The sequence below is a fragment of the Corapipo altera genome, unplaced genomic scaffold (assembly GCF_003945725.1).
Source record: "Corapipo altera isolate COAL_440 unplaced genomic scaffold, ASM394572v1 169, whole genome shotgun sequence".
NCBI lineage: Eukaryota > Metazoa > Chordata > Aves > Passeriformes > Pipridae > Corapipo > Corapipo altera.
In genome coordinates this window covers 1,364,327-1,381,165 of record NW_020884946.1, presented here as the reverse complement: position 1 = coordinate 1,381,165, position 16,839 = coordinate 1,364,327, and the positions used below count along the sequence as shown (strand labels likewise).

The 16,839-nt window shown below is 44.3% G+C and overlaps 1 protein-coding gene across 8 annotated transcripts in view; it reads left to right on the top strand.

Moving 5' to 3' along the window:
* Positions 1-15,668, top strand: part of KTN1 (kinectin 1) — a 53,493-nt gene extending 37,825 nt beyond the window's left edge. For 5 of the 8 annotated variants that reach the window (XM_027662515.1, XM_027662521.1, XM_027662516.1 and 2 more), the window contains 11 exons: positions 828-917; positions 1,966-2,046; positions 2,627-2,716; positions 2,801-2,893; positions 4,385-4,456; positions 4,935-5,018; positions 5,242-5,325; positions 7,636-7,719; positions 9,041-9,133; positions 13,857-13,980; positions 15,251-15,668. In XM_027662515.1, coding sequence (XP_027518316.1) covers positions 828-917; positions 1,966-2,046; positions 2,627-2,716; positions 2,801-2,893; positions 4,385-4,456; positions 4,935-5,018; positions 5,242-5,325; positions 7,636-7,719; positions 9,041-9,133; positions 13,857-13,961 — 876 coding nt within the window. In that variant the 3' untranslated portion in view covers positions 13,962-13,980; positions 15,251-15,668. The remainder of the gene's footprint in view (positions 1-827; positions 918-1,965; positions 2,047-2,626; positions 2,717-2,800; positions 2,894-4,384; positions 4,457-4,934; positions 5,019-5,241; positions 5,326-7,635; positions 7,720-9,040; positions 9,134-13,856; positions 13,981-15,250) is intronic. The other 3 variants (XM_027662523.1, XM_027662522.1, XM_027662518.1) reach the window with 1 other exon arrangement.
* The last annotated feature ends 1,171 nt before the right edge of the window (positions 15,669-16,839 follow it).

Below are 16,839 nucleotides of genomic sequence, written 5' to 3'. Positions count from 1 at the left end.
TTTCTACATTTAAATTTAAATGGGAGCCTGAGCGTCATGGGGCTAAATTAACCCAATCTGCCACGAGCACAGCAAGCATATGTCCTGTGGCTGCTCTGCTTTAAATGTTAAATACATGGAAGGATGGATCTGTGTTGCCCTTGGCTCTGGGTATTTATATTGGCAGAGCAATAACAAAGAAAACCTGGAGATTGTCACACAGCTCTAATAATTATTTCCCATTGCATCCAGGGTTGGGAAAGGAGGATGTAAGGGTCTTCCTCTTGAGTACTTAATGTTTAGAAGTCTTACTTTCTTGGCCTGGTTCAAATGTGCATTAACACAAAGTTTCCTTTAGATTTTAATTCTCTGTTTTTGATGTGATGACATTAACTTAAGGTGATTTCTTTTTTTTTCCCACCTAAAATTGTTTAAAAAGCATGGATTTTAAAAAAATAAATAGTTGGTTGACCAAGCTACTTGTTTTTCAGCTCACTCAGGTTGAGTGGCAGGGTTGGTGTGATCTATGGATGCAGTTACTCAGCACAGTGTAGCTTGTGTTGTGAACAAGTGACTGATGGTGTGATTTCTGTACAGCCAGGCTAGATTGGAGGAGAACATAAGAAAATAAAAGCTTAAGCGAGAACAAATGTGAAGGCCAAATTCTGAAGCAATTTAGTGTCCATTTTTGAACCAATTTACTGGCAATTTTAGAGACTATAGCGCCTTTCTCACTTACAAAAGGACTTTCTGGGTTAAGTAAGTTACTGTAGGCATAGAAGAGGCTATTGCCAGGTCTGTGGAGTGTTTTTTTCCCCCATTTCATGTGAGCCCTTCTCTTGGTTTAGGAGAAGCAGCAGCATTTGGAAGCTGCCGAGATGGAGACACGTGAACTCCTCCAGAAGCTGTTCCCTAAAGTCTCTCTACCTTCTAATGTGGTAAGAGAAGTGGCTCCTCTTAACCTTCTGCTGGGAACCAGGAAGCTCTGGTCCTGTTGTGGTGGGCAGTCTGGAGTGTTTCCTCACAGTCCCCTCTGTCCCAAGGTTTTTGCAGTGGGACAAGAGTGTCTTGCTGGTGATGCCTTGTGCTTCCCACTAGCAGAGAGGCAAAGCTGCAGATTGTTATTTCAAGACAAGTGTTCAAAAAGAAATTGTCATTATCCTGTGCTTTCTTATTGACCCAATATCCAATTTACCTGTCTGTGTCATCTTACAACTGAGACAGTAAATTTTGAGGGGTAAATTAGGTCTGCTGTGTGTTTGCTCACTGTCTGGCACAACGGGGATCCATCTTTCCCCTCCACTTTCTGGAGGAGATGTGCTGCCTCAGTGACAGCTAACACAGTTTAGGAGGGTTTATTTTGTTCCCAAGCACTGATTTCCAGTTTTATATCCTTGGTGGCTGTCAGTTGTTTGCAGGGAAGGTGCACTGGGTTCGTGTGGTTCAGATGGGGTGAGTAATGTGAAGTGAGGCTGGGAAAATGGGGTTTGCATTCCATTTATAACGTCTAGAGGTTTTGAATTTTCATATTTAAAATTGTTCCCAAATGTGCTAAACTTAGTCTCCTGATGAGCCAGTCTTTAAAAAGACTGTTTCTGTAAGGTTATAAAACAGCCTTCCTAGAATTATGCAGCAAGTGTCTGCTTTAATTGCTCAGGGATTTTGGAAAAGATTCCCTTCAATCTTCAAATACTTCTTATGGAGCCCTGACACTTGCAGGGAGTCCTCTGTCACCCAGCTGTATTTCAGCACATCCAAGCCCCCGTGAACTCTCTGTGTGTGTGTCATAACCTCGTGCTCCTGGATTGCTGCCCACCAGCCCCTCTCAGCTGTGTGTGGCACTGGCTGAACAACAACTGGGTGTGAGCTCTGGGGACTCAGAGGACTGAAACACTGCTCCCTGAGCCTGCAGTTGGGAGGCAAAATGTCCTGAAGATAGTTTTTATTGAGGTTTTTCTCAGCTTTAACTGAATGATTTCCCAACAGAGCCACAGCGAATGGATATGTGGGTTTGAAAAGATGGCTAAAGAATACTTGAGAGAGGCTTCAGGATCTGAGGATGTCAAGGTAGGCACAAGGTGGACAACTTGTGTGTGGCATAATGTGTTCTTCCAGAGTAAATCTTACAAATTGTCAAGCTCAAGTTCTCAAACAAGTCACAAGAAAATTGCTTTATAAAATCCTAGAATCATTTGGGTTGGAGGGAACCTTAAAGATCATCCCCCCTGCTTTGGACAGGGATGTCACTCACCAGACCAGGTTGCTCCAAGTCCCATCTAACCTGTCCTTGAACACTTCCAGGGATGGGGCAGCCACAGCTTCCCTGGGCAACCTGTAGGTGTTTGCAAGTTGTAAATCAGAAATGTATTTGCATCTTTGAAAAGTGCCTCGTGGAGTTGGGAGTTCATGAAATTCAAAATCCCTCTTCACTTTTTCAAGTGATGGGCATTTTTTCAGTAACTCATGTGAAGTTTGTGCTTTGAGTGTTGAGGGTTGTAGGTGAACAGTGCACTTGCTCTTGTCTTTGCATGGGCTGGGAAGACAGACCTGCCCATGAATGACACCAGCTTTTGGAAATAAGATGAATAGAACTGAAATCCATCCACTGAGATGTGACTCCTGTGGTCCCTTTTTTTCCTTTGCCCAGGCTATGGAGCAGAAGTTGAAGGAGGCTGAGGAAATGCACATCCTGCTGCAGCTGGAGTGTGAGAAATACAAATCTGTTCTGGCAGAGACGGTGAGTTAGATGCCTGGTCACCTGTGTGGTGTTTCAAGCTGCCTTTCTTCTGCTCTGAGCTTTCAAATCCCTCTCTCTTCTTAGGAGGGGATTTTACAAAGGCTACAGAGGAGTGTGGAAGAGGAAGAAAGCAAATGGAAGATAAAAGTTGAAGAATCACAGAAGGAACTTAAACAGGTATTTCTGAAGATTTTTTTTCCCTTTTTTTCTTTTTTTTTTTTTTTTTTTTAACAGCAGCCAGGCAGGTTCTGCTTGAAGTCACAGAGGGTGTTTGAGCTCTGTGAAGGCAGGTGTAGAACAGCCCTGGCTGCCTGGTTTGATGTGCTCGTGACCAGGGAATGAAAAAGGTGAAGCCTGCAACAAGTATAATAGGAGTGATCCCTCACATCATTAGTATTTTGGTGCTCTGATACTTTACATGAAGCTAAGACTGATTTTTAGTTTTTAAAGGAATGTATTTCCATTAAATGGACCTGCAAAATGGGGGATTTGTCGATATTTTCAGATTTATGGCTATTTCTGTTGCCATCTTTAGAGAAGCAAGAACAAATAAAGAGCACAGGTTTAAGGTCTGTGGCCATTATGACAAGTCTGTGTCACAGTCCTGTCATCACAGAATGGTTTGGGTTGGAAGGGACCTTAAAGACCATCTTGTTCCAACTCCCTTCTATGGGCAGAGACACCTTCCACTAGACCAGGTTGCTCCAAACCCCATCCAGCCTGGCCTTGAACACTTCCAGGGATGGGGAGTCATTTGCAGGTGATGCAGGAGGCAACCAAATGGCAAGTAGTAAAATTAATACTGATGAGATGGGAAGCCAAAGGTTGAGAAATGTACATATGTCCTGTTAATGTGCCCAGGAATATGTTTTTCTGATCCTAATAACTTGGACAGACAACTTCCATTGAGCACCTGGATTTTTTTTCCAAGTCTATTTGTGAATAGATATGGACTCTTTGAGCTAAAATTGAAGTATCATAGGATCATAACAGTTTTTTGGAAGCTGTTAAAATACTGCTCAATCCATTATGGTCAGCTAATTACTCTTGAAATTACCTGCAAAGATTTCCTTTTAGGAAGGCTCTGTTAGCAAAAGTGGGAAGAAGAAAGCTTTTTTATGTCTCTTTCCCAGTTTACAATTAAAGTAGGTCAAACTGCTTTTATTTTTGAAAAATAATTTCTAAAGTATTTCTGCTTAGTAAATTTGAGTGCCAGAGTGTGAGCCTGGAGCAAACAGATGAGTTATAAACATCTTGTTTGAGGGGCTCACAGAAGGCTGTCAGATCTTCAACTAGAGATGTGCTACCATCTGCTGCACTTACACAGCCCCTAATAAGGCTAAAAATGCTGGGTTTGGGTATATGATGGACTCTATTCCCTGCCTAGGAAGGATATTTCCTTTACTATGGCTAATGGCTAACTGGATTAGTCTTTATATTCTAAATATTTCAGTCATTTAGGCTCTAAATATGTCAAAGAACTTAGGTTGAGAGAAGGTAGAAGAGGTGTTGCAACATAATATATTGTATTATTTGACCATCTTATTTTATTCAGCCACTGATTTAATCCTCAGTATTTTTAGAAAGTAGGAGCAATCTTGTGTGTGTAAGGAGAGTTTGTCTTAGACCAGCCCTACTAAATATCTTTATTTTTCCTGAAAACTGCAGATGAAAACTTCAGTCACTTCTTTGGAGCACGAGGTGGAGAGGTTAAAGGAAGAAATCAAAGAAGTTGAAACTGTACGTGCAGGTGTTTGTTTTTTTGGTTTTCTTTCCTTGTCTTTGAAGATTTATGTTATTTAAACACGATTTAGGCTTGTGCTGTAAATCTGAACTTTCTGGGCTTCTCTCCTGCAAGCAGCACAGCCTGTGCTGCAGTTTAATCTGTCTTTTGGGCAGTGTTTTTAAAAAAGCAGAGAAGCTGGGTACTGGAAATTGTGCTGTTTTTTACTTCTGTACTCACCCACTGGAGCCCTTTCTTGTGAGGCTTAGCAGTTTACTGCTTGTTGACAATCTTGGGCTTGATTCTTTTTCTTTTTATCGTTTTTTTTCCAAAGTGTAACAGTTTAAATCTGTGCTCTGCAATCACTGCATTTGAAATGCTCTCTAAATGTCATGGAATATTTGATAGAAATTTACAGCTAATTACAAATCAAGCAAATGACACTGCGAGAAAGCATTGGAAACATCTGTTTTAACTCTGTTTTTCTGTTTCCAGCTTAAAAAAGAGAGAGAACATTTGGAAAGTGAACTAGAAAAGGCAGAAATAGAACGATCTACTTATGTTTCAGAAGTCAGAGAGGTAAACTTAATTGTCCAAGCTGTTCTTTTGTTTTGTTTTGTTTTGTTTTTTTTTAATTTCTTTTGGTTCCCAGTTGGCTGGCAAACTAACCCAGTGCTTAGCCCCTGTGGCTGAGGAGTTTGTAAGCTTGTGACCTTAGGGTAGAGCGGCACACTAACAACTGAGCAGAAGAGAAGGGGGCATCCTAAGGAGACAAATCCTAAAACTCTAAACTTCATTTCAGCTCAAAGATCTCTTGACTGAATTGCAGAAAAAACTTGATGATTCATATTCTGAAGCAGTAAGACAGAATGAAGAGTTAAATTTGGTAAGAAGCTTGTTCTCCGTTGGGCACAAACCAGGCTCCCAGCATACGTATGAAGCGGAGACTTATTTCAAATCCTGTCTGTTCTGCTAACCTCTTCAGCTTGGTATTTTTGTCCATTGAAATCATTTATGTAGTCTGACTTTTTACAATTTGTCTCTCTTCTCTGCTCCTAACAATAGCATGTCTGGTTCTTAAGACTTTTTTCCCCAAAGTCTGTAAGACTTTCGTTCCTGAAACTTCTTGAGAAGATTTGCAGTGTAGGCATATGCAACAGCAAATGTAATGGAGCAACAAAAGTGGTGCTCTCTTAACTTGAGGATTATTCTCTGTTTTTTTTTTTTTTCCCCCAAGCTTTTGAGGATGCAACTGTGGTATCTGTGTTCTGACTGCACAGAGCCTTTTCCATCCTGCTCTGTATGTACAGAAATTGGCCAAACCCAATGTTAGATTAATTCAGAGTACCCAGCCATTCAGCTGCTGACATCCTGCTGTGGCTGAATAGCTGTGCTGGCTTGGTGCTTGCATGTGAAACAGCGTGTTTGGCTAGAAATGCTTCCAGCCAATAATGCTCCTATACCAGCTTTCTCAAGAAGGACTTGGATTAACCGAGGATAGACCCAAGGATGCATGGTTTTCCAGTCTGAGCCCTTCCCCTTCTCCCTTGTTTCACTGATGTGGTTTTTAAGGCTGCAGGAGCAGTCAGATCCTTCCTCTGCTTGTGTTTGAACAGTTTTTTCTTGCTTTTTGAGCCAGAATTGGGGAAAGTTGTCACTGTCGCCATGTCTGTGGGTCTTAGAGTGGGTGGTTGGGAGAACCTGTCTCCACAGGTGGAGCTGATCACACCAGGGTGCTGCCATTGATGTGACTGGGTTAAAACAGGGTTTATTTAGAAAAAAACCACCACCACAGCAACAATCTGCTTAAGTGAACAGTCTTCTTACCTCAGCAACCAGAGCCTCTCCTTTTGAAAGCAAGGGAAATGGGAATTGAATGCATATCTTGGAGTTAATCAGTAAACGCCAACCTCTTGAATATAAGAGGCAACAATTTATTATGTCTGTACACAACAAAAGCTTAAAAAGCTGAGCTCCCTGCTAGGGCAGCTCGAGTGCAATCTGATGGGGCTGTGAGGAGGTGGTGAACAACTACCTGCATGCAAATGGCTCAGGAATGCTGTCCAGTGGGTGTGAGTGGTTTTTGCAGGAGGCTGAGGAATAGAAATGATGGGATTTCAGAATAGGTTTCCCTCTGCTTATAGAGTGAGCAAGGAGATAAGCTCAAACTGCAGAGGAGCTCAACAGTGCTTCTCCAAAATGTAGAAAGCCAGCATTCACCAGTCCAGGGTGCTCCAAAGGGGGAAACCTTCCAAGGGTGAGACAAATATAATGTGCAGGTTTGGAATTAGTGAGAATTCAGGGCTCTGAGTAGCCTTTTGTTCCCTTCTTTAATCTCCTGCTGGCTCCCAAGAAGATTGACAGCAGGAATAGTGAACATTAGCACAGCTCACTTCAGAGGCACAAATCCAACAAAATTGGCACTCGAGCTCCTTGTTAACACTCCTGTTTGAGGCTCAAGCCTCAAGTGCTGTGGCTGGTTCTGTGTGCTGTGTTGTAGTGCAATCAAAATATCCTTTAAAAAATGTTTATCCTTTGGAAGGCTGCAGTTTAAGGGCAGCCAGTGCGGAGCATTCATCCTTCTTGACTGAAATAGTTTCACTTTTTTGGATTGAATCTAAACACAAATCGACAACTTAATATCCCCCCTGTCAGTGATTCATGCCTTGATGTGACGTTAACAGATTGGTTAAGTCAACATAGTTGTAGTAAGTGGTGCTTTATTAAGATGACAAGTAGAGCTTTTTAGTTTATTCAGCAGTAAAGAGACTGTTTAGCCTGAACTAGGAAGATGACAATCTACATTTTTTGCATGTTTGCTGTGAATTAAGTTGGAGTCTGGGCTGACTTCTGTGATAAGCGTGCTAGAGAGGGCTTATGCACTGTCAGGGTTGCTAATGTTCCTCCTGGCAATGTAGTTTAAAAGTTGAAACCACTCCCAACAAAGCCGATGCCGACCGTGTCTTTTCTTCTGTAGTTTCCGTTCTTTCCGTTTACCTTCACAGATGGAGTCTCTCTTCCTTGACTGTCCTTGTAAACCTCATCATACATGTCCACTAATCCAGTGTGTGCAGTAGTTGTCAGTAATCTTACTCCCTTTGCAGTCCATGTGCACTGGGTTAATCCGTGGGACAGAAAGATGAAATGTGTGCGTGTGTGTGAGGGGAAACTGAGTTTCTTTGTTACTGTTTTGCAGCTGAAAACGCAGCTAAACGAAACACTATCGAAACTCAAAGTTGATCAAAACGAGAGACAGAAGGTGGCTGGTGACTTGCCCAAGGTAAGCAGAGACCCTTAACAGTTGCAGATACAAATTTTATCAAAAACTCTCAAGACCTGTAGTTTTCCTGTGCTGGAAAAAGTGATTTGAGCAGCTTGAGGGAACTGCCTGCCTGGTGGGGTGTCTTGCTCCACTGTGACTGTGGGTGTAAGAGCTCATGCAAGATACCTGCATGTCTGTAGAAATGATAAAACTACAACCAACAGCTCTGTTTAGTTATCCTTCCTGAAAGACTCCCTTGTTCATGATAATTTTATGCCAGTGGGAACAAGTGGTGATTTGGGGCTGACAAATAATTCTTTATTTAAAAGAAAGCCAGCCTAACAAAAAGCTCATCCCACAGCCCTCCACCCACAGCACAGCCTGAGGCTTTTAAATCCAGTTTCAAGTGGCAGAGGGTTACAAGTTGGCTTACAAGCCATCAGCCCACTGACATGTGGTTACACGTCAACTATAACCCAGAAGACTCCAAATCTTAGAAGTTAGTTCTGTGCAAGTGTGATCAGACAGGCAGGTGGGTTTCCTCTGCTCTTCCTCAATGACTGCTCTTAGGAGATGGATTGGAGTGGACAACCTTTAAGCATGAGAGGTCTCAGTGCTGTCTGTCACCCCAGAAACAAAGCTCTCATGGAAAGTTGATAAATGGAGACAAGAACAGCCTGTGGAGTGGCTGGGCTCTGGCTCCAGACTCTGGAACACCTTGTTTCCTTCACATAGTATGGAAATTGGGATGAGTTCTTGCAAGACTGGAGTGGGGAATGCTGTTGGTGGGGCATGCCTTGTCCTGGGGCAGGGATAGGTGATCACAAAAGCACTGCCAGGAGGTGAGAAGCTACAGGTAACCTAAATTTTAAATAAGGAATTTAAAATTTTGCTCAGGACAAATTACGTTGGGTGTTGACATATGAAGTGAGCTGTGCTGCTGTTCATGGTATATTCTACATAAATACACATCTATGATTAGGATTTTTGAGACCTGCCTGAACTTCTACTCTTGGAAAAAAAATTTTGCTGCACAATTTTTACCTAATAACTTGACATGAGACTCTTAAAGCTTCCCTGTAGAATCGCTCTCAGATGCAGGCAGGCTGACATGCAACATGCTGATTGTAAGGAGACATGTCAGTCTTGGCAAATGTGTTGGTCCCTTGAGCAAATCTGGCATAAAACAGATTTTCTCCTGAACAGTGATTTCCTGTGTCTCTGGTGCTCTCAGGGAGATGAGGGGGTTGCTTTTCAGGCTTTGCTAATTGTTGTGCCTTCCCTGTTTTTTTTCCTTTCTTCTTTTCTTTTTTAACTTTTTTTTTGTTTCCCTTTACAGGCCCAGGAGTCTTTGGCAGCTCTTGAGAGAGAAATTGGAAAAGTTTTTGGGGATGCCAATGTTATTGAAAACAGCGACGTTTGCACAGAGTCGGTGAGTGTTTCTTTGAGCCTCTGCTCAGGGGCGACACAAATCCCATGCAAAGTGGGAACTTTGGGAAGTGAGGTCCAGCAAGGGAACAGGTTGTGTGTTGCTGGTGGGGAAATTAGGGCTTGATGAAGCTTCCAGTCCTTGCCAGGGTGGTGTCCTAGAGCTGTATCCCAAGGATACATTGGGAGTTCTGCTGTCATTTGCATTGTGACCCCTTTCCGGTGGCTCAAATCTGTGAGGAGGGAGAGGAGAGATTCTCTACATAAAGTCCGGGCTTTTGATGGATTCTTGATTTGGTGTGGGCAACAGTGGGAAGATCCCCAGACTTGAGAAGGGAAAGAGGAAGCTAAAAATAAATCTGCTGATGGCTAAATGAGCTTAGAATACTCACTGTTGGGTTGGCCCTTGCTGACATCTGTAACACCAGAGAGAGGCAGTTCTGAATGACCAATAACACCAAGGTTGTCTCTTGCTAGAACATGGTTCCTTCTGGCCAGAATTCAACTTTGGCTGGTCCTGGCTCCTGGGAATTCGTGTTGTGGTCCAGCAGCAACACGAATGGTGTTTGTTGATGTGGTCCAGCAGCAAAATCTTGCTTTCCTGAGCTTCAGGAAGGAACAGACCTGAGTTCTGCCTCATGCTGTTGGGTGGGTGACTTTCTAGACTGCTGTTGCTCCTATATCCTCCAGCAATGGCAGTGCAGTTTTAGGGTGTGGAATTTGGTGGATTCTCTCTGGGGTGGCCTGTTTTCATGCTTGCAGGTAATTCATCTGAGCTTGTGGGTTGCTGTTAGTGTGGATGATTAGTATATTGATCCTAAAAAGGCACCACCTGTAGAGGTGATGGAGCTGTGGCTTTTTCACTGGCGTTCTCCATCTCTGGAAACAAGAGCTTTTACACCAGCTTCAAAATAGCTTCGGAACAGCTTTCCAGGAGGCACTTGGGAAGGGAAGGCTAAAGCAGATGCTCTCCCAGCACGTTTTACACAGCTAAGTGGTGTCAGTGGAACTCATTACCCATTTCCTTCTGATGGATAGAGTGGAAGGAAACGCTGTCGTCTGAGGGGGAGAGGAGCGTTTGCTGATAGGACAAATAATTTATATCGACTCCTTTTGGCTGCTGAAAGTAAGTGGCTTCATCAGCTGCAGGAGGAAGCTCTGGGTCCTCTGAGGAGTACTGTGGGAAAGCCTTTGTAGTCATTAGCAGGAATGAAATGGCTTTTCCAGAGTAATCAGTTGATGCTGATGGACTTTTGTGTCGGCTCACCGTGTTCAAGCCAGGGTTGCAGCTGGGCCTGTGAGGCCTCGGATGTCCCAACCCTGTGAGCTGGTTCCCAGGAGGATGGTAGGTCTGCTGAGCCCTTCAGCAGAAGATGAGGGGATTTTGGTGACAATCAGGTGCTCTGTGTCCAGCAGGCTGGAGAGAATCCCTCCTCAAACCAGTCCCAGCTCTGCTGTGCCTTTATGGCTTATCCATGTGGTACATGGGAACAGCAATGCCATCAACCATGGCACGTGTGGCTGGTGACTCTGGTGAGCCCTCCTGGGCCAGGTGTCATTAGATGTGCCCTGTGGTGCCCCAGATTTGCTCGTTTGACTTCATTGCTTTGGCCTTAACTCAGGTAACCCCTCTGGCTCTCGCGTTGCTTCTCTTCCTTCTCTTCAGCTCTTGTGGGCACGTTGTGGAACCCAGGTTTTCTGCCAGAATATCCGTGGCTTTATTCTGAAAAGGAGTGTGGAAAAACAGTCCTAAGAAACCTATAATTAAGTCTTCATTAGTAAAAATACGTTAATTGTCTAAGCAGCGCTCTTGACAGGTAGCCATTGGCAGAGGCTGGAATTAGAACATTTACTTTATCTTTTCTCCAAGCCTTTTTTTGCTACCTTTTTGGGTTTGATTTTTTTTTTTTTTTTGAGGGGGGGAAAAAAGGAAACTGTCTCCCCAGAAGCCTAAAAACCCAGCTGAAAATAGCTCTGAGATCAAAAAAGAAAGTCTTCCAACCACTTCCACCTAGCAACAGTGCCTCTTTTTTTACGAAGGACCTGAAAACACATGCTCGAAAATGAGCATATTTGTTCCTTCTGGGTACTGGAACCAGCCCACAAAATTGAGAAATGATACTTGCATAAACCCTCAAACACACTCAGAGTGTTTTCTTTAGACTCCTTTTCTTTCAATTTAAAAATAGACCATTTGGGTTTTCTAATCAGCTGCTTTGTCACTTATGGGACCAGCTGATGACTAAAGGGGGCCTTTTAGTGTGCTTTAAGGAAGTCATTTAAATTCAGCAGCTTGCTTAGGCACTGAGCTTATTTGGAGGCTTATATGGATTCTAACATGCTTTTCCCCCCCAAATCTCAGTGTAAAACATTCCATCATTGGAAACTGGAAATGCCATATGTGTGGAACAGTGGAGGGGAATCTGTCCAGACAGTTCAGCACTTGTCTTGGCTACTGAGTCTGTGATCACAGGGCCTTCCCCACTGCTATCCTTTTCCTCTTCATCCTCATATCCCAAAAAGATGGAATCATAGAATCCCAGGATGGTTTGGGTTGGAAGGGACCATAAAGCTCATCTAGTTCCAAACCCCCTGTCACGGGCAGGGACACCTTCCACGATCCAAGGTTGCTCCAAGCCCCATCCAAACTGGCTTTGAACACTTCCAGGGAAGGAACATCCATGCTTCTCTGGGCAACCTGTGCCAGTGTCTCGCTACCCTCACAGGGAATGATTTCTTCCATATATTTAACCTAAATTTCTCCTGTTTCCCTTGAGTCATGGCAAGCAGGGGCCTGGGGCATAGCAATGGCTGCCTAAGGCAGCTGTGCACTCTTATGTTAGCAGGAGCTTCAGTGTGACTGTAGTGAGCCCAAATCCACTGGGAGCTACTCAGGATTGGCCCCAGGAGGGTTGGGGATGTGTCTATAATTTATGAGTAAACAGTGCCTGAGATTAGTGAGATCACAAAAGAAGCAAGAGGGAGTAAGGGAGGGAAAAGCTCTTCCCAGAGATGGAGCTGAGAGTGGACTGAGAGGCTCCTTCGTTGCCCATGGTTCCAGTGCCAATGCACAGGCACCCTCATCCCTGGCAGTGTTGGTCAGTGCTGGATTCAGTTGTCTGCTGGGCTGCTAATTGCCTTTGCCTTTCTGCTCCCCTCAGTCTGGATGAGATCACTAAGCCAAGTCTCAGCCTCGGCAGGCCTGATCTTCAACAAGGGTAAAACAGGCTAAGGCTACCCTAACACAGATCCCAATGATTTTTTACAGTAGGAGATGTTCACCAGTTGTACTCAGTAAGAGCTTTGCTGTGGATTGTTTTGTTCCTGTGTCTGAGCCCAGAGTCATTTCTGTAACGGTGCAGGTGCTTGAGTTTGATTTACTGCTCACTCTGCATTTCCAGCCAAATGGGAGCAGGGAAAATGGCTCTCTCTGAACTCCCTCTAATTTCCCTGGAACTCTGGGGAGAGATTTGCAACCACATAATGCATCAGTCTCATTCTGGTGGTAGCACTGGTTCAGTCAGAGCAGGGTTGGCCGATGCCGGCGCCTGGAAACGCCTCTGTGCTCTTGTTGGGTACTGGGTACCTCTGCATTGCTGACACCAAGGCAGAGCTGCTTATTTTGAACTGTTAAATTTCCAGGAAAAGCTCTCCTGCAGGTTATCTGCATGTCTGTGTTCTGAGCTGAGTGAGGAGCAAGCAAGGTGTGTTTTGGTTGTGGAGTGCTCGGTGCGTCTCTGGAGGAGTTAATCAATAAAGGCAATAAAACGGGGATTACACAGCACTGTTGGCTCCAGCAAGGCTGACAGGCAGGGAAGCAGGAGGGGAAGAGTCCATCTTGAGTTGTGACACTTCCTGATTAATAAACTGTTGAACTCCTGGAAAAATAAAAAAGGGATTTATTTTTGTTTAAAAACACAAGCTCAGCACTTTCATTTCAGCACAGGAAAAAGCTTTTCGGCTCGTGGTAGCTTTCCTTTTTCCTTTTCTGTTTTGACTGGTGCTTAGACTGCTTTGTTAAGCCTTCATCCAAGTCACTGGCAAGTGGGCATTTCCCAGGGGCTCAGAGCAGGGGGTGAATCCATGGGATAGCTGGTGGGCAGCAGCCCATGTCCTGAGCCCGAGCAGGAGCTGTGTGGGTGGGGAAGGGTGTGTGTCTCCAGCTGCTCCACATGGTGTTCCACAGCTGGAGCTGCGTTGTGCTTGGGTATTACATACTGCTGAGGACACCATCCCACAGATCCTCAATCAGACCCCCTCCTTGGTGGTCCAGGAGCCTTGTTGTTCCAGCTGTGGGGTCAGAAGTCATCCCTCCCCCTGGGTGCACCCCAGCCTGTGTTACAAACCACGTGCTCCAGTCTGTGGGGGGTTCAGCCAGGCTTGTGGGGATGTGGGGTAATAACCTCCGAGGCTGGGTCAGCTGTGGATACAAGCACAATTCCTGGAAGCAGTTAATGAAGTCCTAGACAGGCAGGGTGGGAGCTGGAGGTCAGCAATGCTCTCACTGACATTCTCTGCATGCAGGTAATTCCCTGGAACAGGAAAGGGCTTCTTGACTTTGAACCATGTTGTCATTAAACGTGGCCATAACCCTCTTGACTTACAAGAATTGTTCCCATCTGCACGACGAGTTTGTAATTTTATACAGAGGATCTAATTCTAGGCTTTCGTGGTAATTAGATTGTAAATGAGTTTTTAATGATTTCTTTTTTTTCCCCTTCTTCCAGGAATTGACTGATAAAAGACTAAATGTGGCGGTGAATCTTAACCAGGATGTAGGTCATCTCAAGAAGCTGCTCGTGTCAATAAGCCAAATGCTGTCAAAGGGATGAGAACACTACCAGAGAGCAGGTGGGTGCAGCCAGCTGAACTGGTGGGTGGCTGTTGGGAAGGCCACTGGTCTGTGGTGGTGGGACCTTGTTCAAATTTAACAAGTCTGGTGTCAAAATATGAGGCTTTTCAGAATAATAGCGTGGAATCGTTGAATTATTGAGGTTGGAAAAGCCCTGTAAGACCATGGAGTCCAACCTCTAAACCAGCACTGCCAAGGCCACCACTAAACCATATCATACCAAGTGACACATCCACACATCTTTTAAATCCCTCCAGGAATGGTGATTCCAGCGCTGCCCTGCTGTTCCAAAGCTTGACCCTGACAATGCTTTCAGTGAAAAATTTTTTCCTCATATCTAATTTAAATTCTATGTGCAAATCATGAAAAGCTTCTGGTAGGCCCTGGATTTGTTCCTCCATGGATCCACACATCAGTTAGCTGGGACTAATCTTGTATCCCCCTCCCTTTTACCACCTGCTGCTTCATGCAGCAAGTCACCTGAGGTTTTGTGCTCCCAGAGTCTGTGCCTTGTTTCCTTCATCCCAGCAAACTGTCTACACTTCCATGCTCTTGATTGCTTTGGGATGGAGGATATTAAAGTAACCCACTGGGCTTTCACTGAGCTACCAGCACTGGCTCACAGTGGTCAGGGGGATATGAGTATCCTGAAGCATCAGTCTGGCATGAACTCTTCATCCAATGACAGGCACATGGACAAGGCTTTTATTTTCAAATACAGCCAGTTTGGAAACATGGGCCTTTGTGGTTGGCTGCATCATGCTGGTAAACTTCTTAAATGTCAAGTCTGGATAAACTCAACCCTAAGCTTCCTCAGGCAGCTCATGCAGGTTGTGGTCCAGGTCTTAACGTGAAGTGTTTGGGTTGAGAGGGAGCAAGGCCTTGGTGCTGAATGAGCTGCTACAAGGAGTGTCAGAGCTCCCTCTCATCTGCTGAGGATGGGGACTTGTTTTATCCCTGATTTAGGTATTTTTTATGCTCCTGCTGCTGTGACACAGCACTGACAGCAGAGCTGGTCTTGAGGGTGATGGGGTTCAGGGTGGGATGAGCCCAGTCTTACAGGACTCCTTATAGGATGGGCTTGGTGCAGGTGGGAGGAAGGGGCTTCCTGCACCCTGACTCTGCTCTGGGAGGCTGTTCTTGCTCAGTCTCCACCATCCTGGCTTGTTCCTCTGAGATTGGTGTTGGCCAACACCAACAAAATGCTGTCAAGGTGTGGATTTGTTTGGAAACTGCTAGTCTGATGTGGTGTTTTTGTTTCTCTTGCAGAGTGAAGTCACGGGGGAATCGTTAATTTGAGGATAGCAGAAGGCATTGTATTATATTTTGCCAAATTAAAGCCTTATTTATGTTTTCACCCTTTCTACTTCGTCAGAAACACTGAACAGAGTTTTGTCTTTTCTAATCCTTGTTAGACTACTGATTTAAAGAAAAAAACCCAACTCTGTAGACACCTCCAGAGTTTAGTTTTATAATAAAAACAAACCTGTTTGGATAATTAGACCTTTACATTCCTGGAGAGACAGTAAACACATAATCTTTTGTCTTATTTTGCTCAATAAAACTTGTTCAGAAAACTCCAACGTGGTAAAGTCACCAGTGGGATATGACATTTTAATACTGATGTTGTACACTGTTTTACTTAATTACATTTTTGGGATTAGCTGCCTCTGACTTCAACCTCAAGTAAACACTCCTTTTTTTTTTTTTTTTTTTTTTGGTTGCTAATGTAATCAGTTTTTGTAATGGTGTCAGCAAATAAAGGGATGCTATTATTCAAGGTGTTCCTGCTCTCTTCTTTTAAGTGAATGTGGATGACTCAGGTGAGGTTTCCACCTCTCCCCTCCCCGAAATGAGCATCAGGCTGCACCCAATGTACTTTGTTTTTGGGCAGAGGAGGAGGCACCAGCTTGAGAAGAGGCAAACTGGGGAGCTTGCCAACTGCAGAGCAAGTTTTTGCTTTCAAGAAAAGGTACTGAGATTTTAAAAAATGCAAGAAATCCCCAGCAAGCCATCATTCAAAGTGTGGTTCTGTTGTGTTATCTTTGGGAAAAATCAGGAAGTACAAGGGAGATAAATAGTCAGAAACACTGGATTTTGTGGCAAATCCATGTGCAGAGTATCTCCATTTGCCCTGAATCTGCCTCCTGGATGGGAGTCTGTGGTGGACGTAATTTTGGGAGGGGGGATTGGGTGCTTTGTTACCTTGTTTGTTGGGAACAAATCTGAGGAGAGAGTTTGATAGGACAGGGATTCTCCTGGGAGTGTGGGGAGATCAGGGGCCCTCCTGCTTTGAGGTTTTTAGTTCTAGGGGATACTTCAATGGGCAAGGTGAGAGGTGGTTGCTTGGTTCTTGAGAGCACTTGAGGACATGATTGTCTGTGGGAAGGCAATAAAACAGGCGTCAAAATGAGTTAATTGTAGAGGTAAAACAATTCAAACTGCTCACCCTGAGCTGTTCACACTTTGTGCCCTTTTTTTTTTTTTTGGTTACTGTTTTGGCGCTTTGTCATCCACCCCCTTTGACCAGACAGGAGATGAAGAAATCTCTTCCTTACATGGACCCAGTGGTTTCCTGGATGATGCAAGTCCTGCTGAGAGCTGTGAAGTAGCTCAGAAAAGGGAGAGAAAACTGAAAAACCTGATTTCTTCACAAAAGCAGCTACCCTTGGGTTCCAGCTGTGGCCATTAAGCTGTCATGGAGATGTTATTTCATGGAATTAAATGCTATTAGTCTAACTTTTACAGGTGGCTTGATGCAGAAAGCATTTCTAGTGCCAGGGACACCCTCTGCAACTAGATCCAAAGGAAAACCTGAACCCTGGAGAGTCTCTGCACTTGCCCAGGTTGTGGTCAGA